Source organism: Ranitomeya variabilis, chromosome 8 (genome assembly GCF_051348905.1).
Source record: "Ranitomeya variabilis isolate aRanVar5 chromosome 8, aRanVar5.hap1, whole genome shotgun sequence".
In the NCBI taxonomy this organism is placed as follows: Eukaryota; Metazoa; Chordata; class Amphibia; order Anura; family Dendrobatidae; genus Ranitomeya; species Ranitomeya variabilis.
Window position 1 is genome coordinate 162,011,904 of NC_135239.1, and position 10,051 is coordinate 162,021,954.

At 42.6% G+C, this 10,051-nt stretch overlaps 1 protein-coding gene across 1 annotated transcript; it reads left to right on the top strand.

The window, feature by feature from the left end:
* Positions 1 to 2,800, top strand: LOC143787533 (protein kinase C theta type-like). Its single transcript, XM_077276364.1, has 4 exons — positions 1 to 165; positions 687 to 878; positions 1,467 to 1,595; positions 2,215 to 2,800. Exons 1-4 carry the CDS (start codon positions 100 to 102, stop codon positions 2,392 to 2,394), a joined length of 567 nt encoding a protein of 188 aa, XP_077132479.1. The 5' UTR covers positions 1 to 99; the 3' UTR covers positions 2,395 to 2,800.
* Positions 2,801 to 10,051: the final 7,251 nt, after the last annotated feature.

Sequence of the window (10,051 nt, forward strand, 5' to 3'; positions counted from 1 at the left end):
CAGAACTATTTTTCTTTCTTTTTAAGGGATTTAAAACCAGACAACATTCTTCTGGACGGCGATGGACACGCTAAGATTGCTGATTTTGGCCTTGCTGCTATGAATGTATTTGGCTGTCAGAAGATCAGAGGCTTTCAAGGCACTCCTGGCTATATGGCTCCTGAGGTGACTATGTGACTACTAATATCTCATACTTTATTATCCACCTGCAATTCTCCCTTAATGTGGAGCTTGTGGAATCACAGATCTATCACCACAGCGGCCCACATTTACTAACGCTAACTAATAGATAAACTGTGTAAGGGCCCCCATACATATTAGACTAAAGTCAGCCAAACCGGCCAATATCAGAAGGATCAGCCAACATTCTAATGTGTACTGGGGCCTCTAGACTCTATATCCAGGAGGAGAAGGATCTAGCACATTGGATTTCCAATGATCAATTCTTTATTTTTTGGAGTCTGGCAGAGTTTCTCTAATAGAGAACATAGAAGTTCTTGGCTGAACTGTGAGTTCCTGTTCATGGGAGAGGTAGCTATAAACCAAATGATCTTTTGGCTGACATGTATTATGTATGGGGGCTTAGGTGTGGAAAAACTCTACCAGTAAACATGGACCACAATTGTTTTCTCTCTCCCAGGATGGACAATGTACTAACTTACTCTTCTAATCTTATGTTTCCACAGATGGCTCGTCGACAGCCCTATAATTACACTGTTGACCTGTTCGCTTTTGGGGTCACAGTCTACCAAATGGCCACAGGATATTCCCCGTTTTACTCTGGTTCGTGTTTACGAAGGGTTGCCTATTCAGTGACATGTGATAAACCTTGCTATCCAAACACCATGGATTCTCAGCTGAGGGATGTCATAGAGAGAGTGAGTAAATAGACAAATATACCTGGAGACATAGGAAGCATAGACCAGTCATGAGTTTTGATAATACACCGTACATTTCATCACCACTGTATTGGGTATTTCAGCTTTATCCAATAGAAGGAATTGGGACAATGCTGGAGCCCCGGGACAGCCTCTCCTATATTCCTATATGTACAGCGTTCTCATCTACAGGCCAATTTATACAATAAAGAGGCTGCGGCGCTCACCAAAACCTCTCCACACAGGGTATCGGTCCCTGACTGATCAACTACTGATGACCTATCCTGTGCTATCCTGTCCTATCCTGTACTATCCGATCCTGTACCATCCTATCCTGTCCTATCCGATCCTGTACCATCCTGTTCTGTACTATCCAGTCTTATCCTGTCCTATCCTATCCTTTACTTTACTATCGTATCCTGTATTATCCTATCTTATCCTGTCCTATCGCATTTGTTCCTAGCAATGGCTGTTTAAATAAATTCATCTTTCTGTAAGAAAATTAGAAATCAATTCTGTAACTGCTTTTTTTCTGAGATTATTTCTATTATTACTTGTGATATAATAATGGTTCTTATTTATTTGCAGCTCTTGTGTAAAACACCAAAGAAGAGGCAGGATGTTTGCAGCAATTTAAAAGGACATCCATTCTTCTCGCCCATAAACTGGAAGGAATTAGAGGCGGGAAGGTCACTTCCACCATTTACAATGAAACCTGTAAGTGCACAGCGTTATTTTATTATAATGTCACCTGCTCGTCTGTGTAATGTGATAATAACGTGTAAGAAATACTCAAATAATGAGTAACAATCCTACATAGTGTAGGCCAGAATGTGTTTATCCTCTCCTGCTGGTAAATGGGAGGAATTACAGTATGGGGCAGGATGGACAGGCTTTTACATATTTCTCAAAAGTGTAATTATTGTCCCCAATTCTTCAGAAGGCCACTTAGTGAATAACTTGGATTCGTTATGCTGTGTTCACACTCTGCATTTTTTTTGCGAAAGAGCCATGTTGCTCTTGCAATTTTCGGAAGAAAAACCACAACAGAATTATGAATTTTTGTTGATACTGCGGCAAAAGAACCCGATATGGTTGCAACGTGTGACCAAAAGTTTATGGTGCAGTTGTAGCAGATGTGGATACCGCAGATTGCCAGGCAGCACCAGTAGTTGACTTGTTCTCAAGCTGCAGGTAACGATGCATCATGGCGAATAGCGGTAATCTGCACACGGTTACCACGGCTCATCCACAATCTGTACAGGTGCCCTCAGGAGGGGACGGATATAATTAAATACCTAATGAAGTAACCAGACTAATTTGTCTTCTTCTATAGATCCCAGTTTTGGAAACCAGCAAACAAATTGAATTGGACCAAGTGATGTCTGGCATTGAAGCTCAGGAACCACCTATAACCCCGAAGGACCAGCGGCTGTTCTGTGGCTTCTCCTACATCAGCAACAGGTGGAAGAGCATTGAAAGCCGCAGAAATAACAGCAATGGAAATATAACTTAGTTCCCTCCCCCCAATACCTGACTACTGGGTCAGGGAGGTGTGGACCTGGGTGTGGTCTGAAGAAACAGGCGGGGTCTGTTGTTATCCCACCCCGAGTTCTTCCATCTACTCTGTTACATATCAGAGACCATAGTGTCCTGCATTCTCTATTGCTGCCCCATAACTCACCTGGCTGGCATGCTGCTTGGAGATGTAGGACCGTCAGACTACAGGACGGCACGGTGGCGCAGTGATTAGCACTGTTGGCGAGCAGCGCGGTGCTCCTGGGTGTAAATCTGGGACACCATCTGCACAGAGTTTGCATGTTCTCCCCGTGTCTGTGTGGGTTTTCCCCGGGTACTCCGGTTTCCTCCCACAACTCAAAACATACTGCTAGGAGAAAAAAAAAAAAATTATTAATTATTGAACATCATCATCCTGTATCTCATGTATTTCTGTATTTATCACCAGTATGTGACATATAGAAAGGTGGTAACACTGCACAGTGTCAGGACGTTCATATACTATTACTTATCCTCTACATTACACACCTGTAAGAATTCACTGATGTCCACAGTGACATAAAACATGAATTTCTGAATAAGTAGGTTTTGAGCCTCTAGTAGTCTGCACAGTTACGATGTAACACGTAAACTCACCGGCTCCTTCCTACAGCCCTCCCTATACGTTGTTATTGCTTCCTCCTGAGAATGAGGTTGTGTTGTTACTAGAACTCCGGGTTTTCTGTTACTACGTGCGCTATGAGGATTTTATTTAGCTGCATATGTACAGCAGATGTTGGTTGTGAGTGCATGGAGCGGGCTCAGGAGCGGAGAGCGCGTCCTACAAGGCGGCAGTGGGTTGGATACACAGCTGACTCGCATCTATAACTGACTGAGGTTACATTGTTACTAGGACTATGGGTTTATGCATCTTCCTGCAGCCTCTAACTCTGACATTATCACTCTCTTCCATCTCCCCATGAGGCCTAATGTCCGTCAGTCGCTAATCTATTGTATATCTGTCCCATAAAAAGCACATATCTCAGCGTCTACAATAGGAATGTTCAGATCCTGCCCCCGAGAATACAAGAAACTGCACAGGACGCCTACTTTTAAGTGGGTATGTAATCCACATCAGTTTTCGGGTGTGATTTGGTACATTGAAGGGAAAGTGCTAAAAATTAAAACATTTAAAAAAAACAACAAATTCACAGTTTTATAACCTTCCCGACCTTGGATGTACGGCGTATGTCATGGCAATTATGCGCGATCGCCACCAGACGTTCAGCTAACATGAAAGCTGTAACCCAGCTCTCACTGCCAGGAGCGGCGCCCGCACTTGTCTCCGCAGTTTAACCCCCTAAATGCTGTGAATTATATCAATCGCAACATATAAAGGGCAGGGAAAGGGAGGGGGCTCTCTCTCCGCTCCGATCGGTGCCTCCGCAAGGGCCTCATCGCTGCCATGGTGACCCTGGTCACGAGGCTAGCAAACTTGTTACACCATGCTCAGAGCATGGTCTAAACAAGCTAAACAAGACCTGACAGCTGTAAATCATTGCAAATGCTTTATAACAGCGATTAGAGTGATAAAAGTGAAAGTTACATAGAGGGACAAAGTAAAAAAGTAAAAATAAAGTAAAAAAAATTTAAAAAATAATTTTAACCCCTTAACCGCCAAGGGTGGTTTGCACGTTAATGACCGGGCCAATTTTTCCAATTCTGACCACTGTCCCTTTATGAGGTAATAACTCTGGAACGCTTCAACAGATCCCGGTGAATCTGACATTGTTTTCTTGTGACATATTGTATTTCATGATACTGGTAAAATTTCTTTGATATTACCTGCGTTTATTTGTGAAAAAAACTGAAATTTGGTGAAAATTTCCTGACGAAGGAATCAGTGATTCCGAAACGCGTTGGATTGTGGTCCGTAGGGCGCTCCATAGCCATAGCCAGTCCCGTGAGGTATCACGTGACCGTGACATTACGCAAAGTCCTGCAGCTTCCTGCACTTTGCTGGCTGTTCGCCGGCTTCTGACCTGGACACCCACAGGCGGTAACTTGTTACCAACAATCAGAGGCATCTGTCACTGGCCGGGACGGCGCCCCACCAGCAAGGAAGCCTTCTCTGTTTGGTGGAATCTGGCACGCACAAACTAGTGCATACCGCAAGGACCTTCCACATTTGGAACCACCATCCCTGCAGCATCATCCTGACACACAGGTAAATGAATAATAGGCGGCATTGAATATATTGTGTCAACTTGTACACTCCATCCAGGTGCATATATATATATATATATATATATATATATATATATATATATATATATATATATATATATATCTGTATATCTGGTAGGGAATTTTTCCCACTATCTGGTCTATTTGCCCAAATATGAACTTTGCATGTATTTAATAAAAACATCAACCTTGTCCCACAAAAAAAGAAGCCATCACATGACTCTGTTGGCAGGTTTATAGGAAAATTATAGCTCTCAAAATATGGCGAAGCAGTAATAAGTGTCTTTTAGTGTGTGACTGCAGCCAAACATAAAAATGAAAATAAAAAAATTTGGGCTAAAAGAACATTTTTGTGGGGAAAATTTGATTTTTTTTTTATTTTCATGGCTCTACTTTATAAACTTCTATGAAGCACCTGGGGGTTCAAGGTGCTCACCACACATTTAGGTACATTCCTTGGGGGGTCTAGTTTACAAAATCTGGTCACTTGTGGGGGGTTTCCACTGTTTAGGCACATCAGGGGCTCTCCAAACGTGACATGGCGTCTGCTCTCGATTCCAGCTATTTTTGCGTTCAAAAAGTCAAACGCCGCTGCTTCTCTTCCGAGCCCTGCCATGCGCCGAAACACATATGGGGTATCGGTGTACTCAGGAGAAACTACATAACAAATTGTAATTTCCATTTTCTCCTGTTACCATTGTGAAAATACAAAATATGGGGCTAAAGTAAAAATTGTACGAAAATAAAGTAAATGGTCATTTATACTTTCACATTGCACTATTTTCTGTGAAGCACCAGAAGGGTTAATAAACTTCCTGAATGTAGTTGTGAGGACTTTGAGGGGTGCAGGTTTTTTTAAAGGTGTCATTTTTGAGTATTTTCCCCCAAAAGTCACTTCAACTGATGTGGTCCCTAAAAAATGGTTATGTAAATTTTGTTGGAAAAATGGAAATTGCTGATCAACCTTTACAGCGTCATGTCAAAGTTTGGCACCTCTAGCCAAAATTACTGTTATTGTGAATAGTTAAGTAAGTTGAAGATTAAATGATCTCTACAAGGACTAAAGATGACACATTTACTTTGTATTTTTGGCAAAAAATATACATAGTGAGGGGCGTGGCTATGTAGCTGAAGAGAGAAGACGTACCCCAGGAGGGCTCCCAATTCCTAATGCTATCCTGCCATTTAGACCCCTTTAAAGTGTGGGCTGCATGTTGATTTGTAATCCCCTTGGACCCTGGAAGGTGCTCCGCCTAGACCTTTTTTGGCACGTCTTCTCAACTGCAAGGATAGAGACGCTATTCTACGTCTGGCAAGGCAGAAGAGCCCCATCAAATTTCACAATGCCACAATTTCGATCTGTCCGGATTTCTCCATGGAGCTTCAGAAGCAGCGGGCACGGTTCATGGAAATTAAGAAACAAATTAGAGACCGGAATGCTGTATACTCCATGATTTATCCTGCCCGACTGCGGGTCGTTCATGAGGGTTACTCTACATTCTTCACTGATCCGGAGGAGGCGGCTGAGTGGCTACGGGTCCACAAGGTGTCCAATGTAAAGAAATCCTAATGTACTTGTGCGGATAATTATATAATGGAGCTTTCTGTGTGGGTGTCTAACCTAACAACAATACCGGATGCTGAATCTAGCGAGGGTATCCCCGTTTTCACTTGATAATAGGAGCATGGGACTACGCTCCTACATTTTTTTGTTTTTGCTCTGTTTCTTTTTCTATGTTTGTTTTATCTGTTCTGTGTGTAGAAATCGCCGCCAACGGATCTCTCGGCCTCTATGTGTTATCCCTAGGCATTGCCCGGTCAATACTATTTACCATTTCTTGATGAGTGAGTATGGGGTCTGAAATAATATGCATGACCTGCAATGTGCGTGGTATTAAATCTCCCCGGAAAAAGATTAAGGTATTTTCGCAGATCAAGCGCTACCATCCACATATCGTAGCAATGGTAGAGACACATTAGACTAGAGACGCGGCCTGATATGGTCCATACACGTGTTTCACACCAGCTACTCAAGAGGGGTCTCACTGATAATTCATAGAGACGTTAGATGGGAGATGAGGGAAGCTAGGAGGGACTCTGAAGGTCGGTTCGTCTTCGTACATGCAATAATTAACTCTCATGAATATGTCATATTATGTGTTTACAACCCTCCTCCAGCTAATATATCAATACTTCAGATGGCAATGAGCTATGCCCTAAGTTTCCCGGACGCAAACGTCATCTGTATGGGAGATTTTAATCTAGTCATGGATAGCCGCCTTGATAGGCTGAGACTGGGTGATGAGATAGCTGAAGAGTCCTCCTCTCAGGCTCCATCTCAATAGGCTTTATTTATGGAGGGCAGTGGTTGGTTGGATCTGTGGAGAACGCGCCATCCCGGGGTAAAAGGCTATACCTGTCACTCATCTACCAGACGTTCTCTCTCTCACCTAGACTATATATTTGGATCCGAAGGGTTGGCAGTATGGGTAGATAGTGTTGTGAAGAGCGGAACAAAAATGGTTACCTCAATGAACCAAAAAGAATTTGTGATCAATATTGACCTATCCATTCAAGGACATTTTAGCTATAGTATGAAATCCTATTTTTCTTTTCTGTGAAACTGCCACATAGGCGAAACTGTATTGTATTGTTTTGTTGTGAAACTGCCGCCCACGAAACTGTTTCTTTCTTTCTTTCCTGTTTTGTCTCTTTGTTTAAACATGTAAAACTTGTATAACCACTAAACCTACCGATACAACTATATAAAGAAGGGATAGCACCTTGAAGGCAGGCGTGCTTCAGAGACTTCCCAGTGATACACTATACAAGACGTGTCTTGTGTATTATTTCTGGTGATTCCCCACTTCCAAAGGCTACTCCGACTGAGTGTGATCCTGACATTTCCTGGCGCCCGAACAGGGACCCGAGGTCTGTGTATTCCTTCAAGAACACCGGCAGAATACGAACGAAAAGAGAATCTGGGATAATGGACGGCAGATGAATAAAAACCTGGCCAGGTAAGAGACACTGTTAGATCTCTTATATCTGCCCTGCACTGTCCGTAAGATTTTCTGTGTCGTGTTCTTTAGCGGGTAGTTCTAGTAGAGGAGGATACCTATAGCTCGGGTTCTTGAACTATTTAGGAATTGATCACCTCACGGAGTACGGCATTGAATGAGAGTGAATGTGAATAAAAGGTGTGTGGAAGTTGGGAATAGCCCTATAAGCCGCCCAGGGTGTCGAAACAGAAGAAGTGACTGTCCCACTGGGCAACGTGGTTGCGTCCTTTCGGGGAGACCTCCGCGCCTATGTTCAATCTCTGATCCTGTCTTTGACAAAAACCTGGTGACGGATAAGTGTATGATAGTATGAGCCCAGGACAGATAAATTAGCCTGGGACAAGATACGTTGTATGTTCTTTTTCTTTTTCTGTCTGGTTGCATTTGTGTTGTTTGCTATAGGTGTAGGAATCAGGATTTTCTTACATCAACACAGTTTAAACATCCTAGCTCCTTAGGAAGAAGGTAACGAGGTATTCTCATACCCAAACGCCACCTAGGGCAAGAAAAGACATCCTAGCTCCTTAGGAAGAAGGTAACGAGGTATTCTCATACCCAAACGCCACCTAGGGCAAGAAAGCTCAGGATAAGAAAATGGGGAATAAGCAAACAAAGTCGGAACCAGAAGAATTAGATATCTATACTATCATAAAGGAGAGAAGTGGTGAAGATGCCACTAAGGGGCTGAAAAAGATTTTTAGTAAGTTTGGAGTTACTAGGGCAGAAGCTTTTAGTAGAAAACTATGGGAAGGAATTCAGGAAAGAAAAAAAGGCATAATCAGAGACAAGAAATGGATAGATCAGATCCAAGCATTGATTGATGTCTCTAGGGTAGCAGAAAATGAGGAATGGACATATAATCAACAGAGTAAAAAGTGGTGTATTAGACCCGCAGGCTGTGGAGAAAAACAAAATGTGGAATCTAAAAATACCCCACCCCCATACCTTAACCCACATGCCCCATCTTTTCTCCAAACACCACCTCAAAGTTTAGCCGGACCAGGAGGATGGGTATGTCCGCACTGTGGACAACAAAATCCAGACTGGAGAAATGATTGCCTAGCCTGTGGTACACCTAGACATGGCGCTGTACTTGCCCCTGTTAGGGTAGTACCAAGACCCTTTAGGGAACCTGGTGCTGACGGAGTAATGGGAACTAGATACCACCAAACTCGACAATATTTCCCTTGGTCCCCCACTGAAGGCATGTCTCTCTTGCATAACGCACCAGATCCCACCCAGTGTCCAGTTAGATTTGCACAATATATACAGCAAATTATGCAGACTCACGCAGGAGTTTGGGCAGATGGAGAAGAATTATGTAGAATGAAAATGACTCCTGGACTCTTTCAGGAGCTATTAGCAAATCTACAGGTACATAGGCCCCAAGCAGGAGATGGTGCCTTACAAACGATAGAATCAGGTACGCAATTTGTAGATCACCTAATGGTTTTCATGAGGGAGAGACAGAGGCAGAGAGGAACAACGGGAGTGGTGGCTCAGAAATCTGGACAATCAGTAGACGAATATTATCTAAGTGTAGAAAATAATTTCAGAGATGAAGGCATGGATCTAACCGCTCCAGGAATGATGAGGTTAGTTACAAAAACCTTTATAGATGGATTGTCTCCAAAAGTGAAGGAAAAGTTTAAGGCCGCAACCCCTGATTGGAGAACGTTGGAAGACCCACACCTAGCTAGACAGAAAGCTGTAGGGATAGAAATGGACTTAAGAGAAAATTCTAAGCCAGTAAGAATTGCACAGGCTAATACTGGCTCTGCTAATCAAAAGTTTACTTGTCATTACTGTAAGAAGCCAGGACATTTCCAAAGGGAATGTAGGAAGAGAAAAGCAGATATAGATTCAGGAACCTTTGTACCCAAAAATAGGATAAATAACCCAGTGCCTGATCAAACAGACAGCTCAGAATGACTGAAAGTTATGCAGGTCTCTCTTCCTTCTAGAAGACCAATAATACAAGTTGAGGTTGAGGGTAAAAATGTACCTTTTCTGATAGATACGGGAGCAACATCCTCCATTTTAAATCAGGACTTTTTACCATATCCTGACAATATATCCTCAAAGGTTACATATGCAGAAGGGTATGATGGTAAAATTCAGGCGTTGCCCTTTACAAAACCTTTAAATGTGAGCTTTGGCCCTAAAACTTTTGTATCCAAATTTTTATTTGCTAAAGGTGCACCTACCTGCTTGTTGGGTACTGATGTCTTAAGTAAAATGCATGCAAACATCCATTTTAGAGAAGATGGCACAGTTATGCTGACCATCCCTGAAGATGCAGAAACTCTGGAACCATATGTTAGAATACAGGCAATGGAGGATTTTCCCGAAATTTACACTCAACAA

What these genes read in the sequence shown, in the direction of transcription:
- LOC143787533 (XM_077276364.1), top strand. Translation starts at nt 100, where the DNA reads ATGAATGTATTTGGCTGTCAGAAGATCAGAGGCTTTCAAGGCACTCCT. An exon ending in CTGGCTATATGGCTCCTGAG is followed by an intron (nt 166 to 686) that starts GTGACTATGTGA and finishes ATGTTTCCACAG; the next exon opens with ATGGCTCGTCGACAGCCCTA. An exon ending in TGAGGGATGTCATAGAGAGA is followed by an intron (nt 879 to 1,466) that starts GTGAGTAAATAG and finishes ATTTATTTGCAG; the next exon opens with CTCTTGTGTAAAACACCAAA.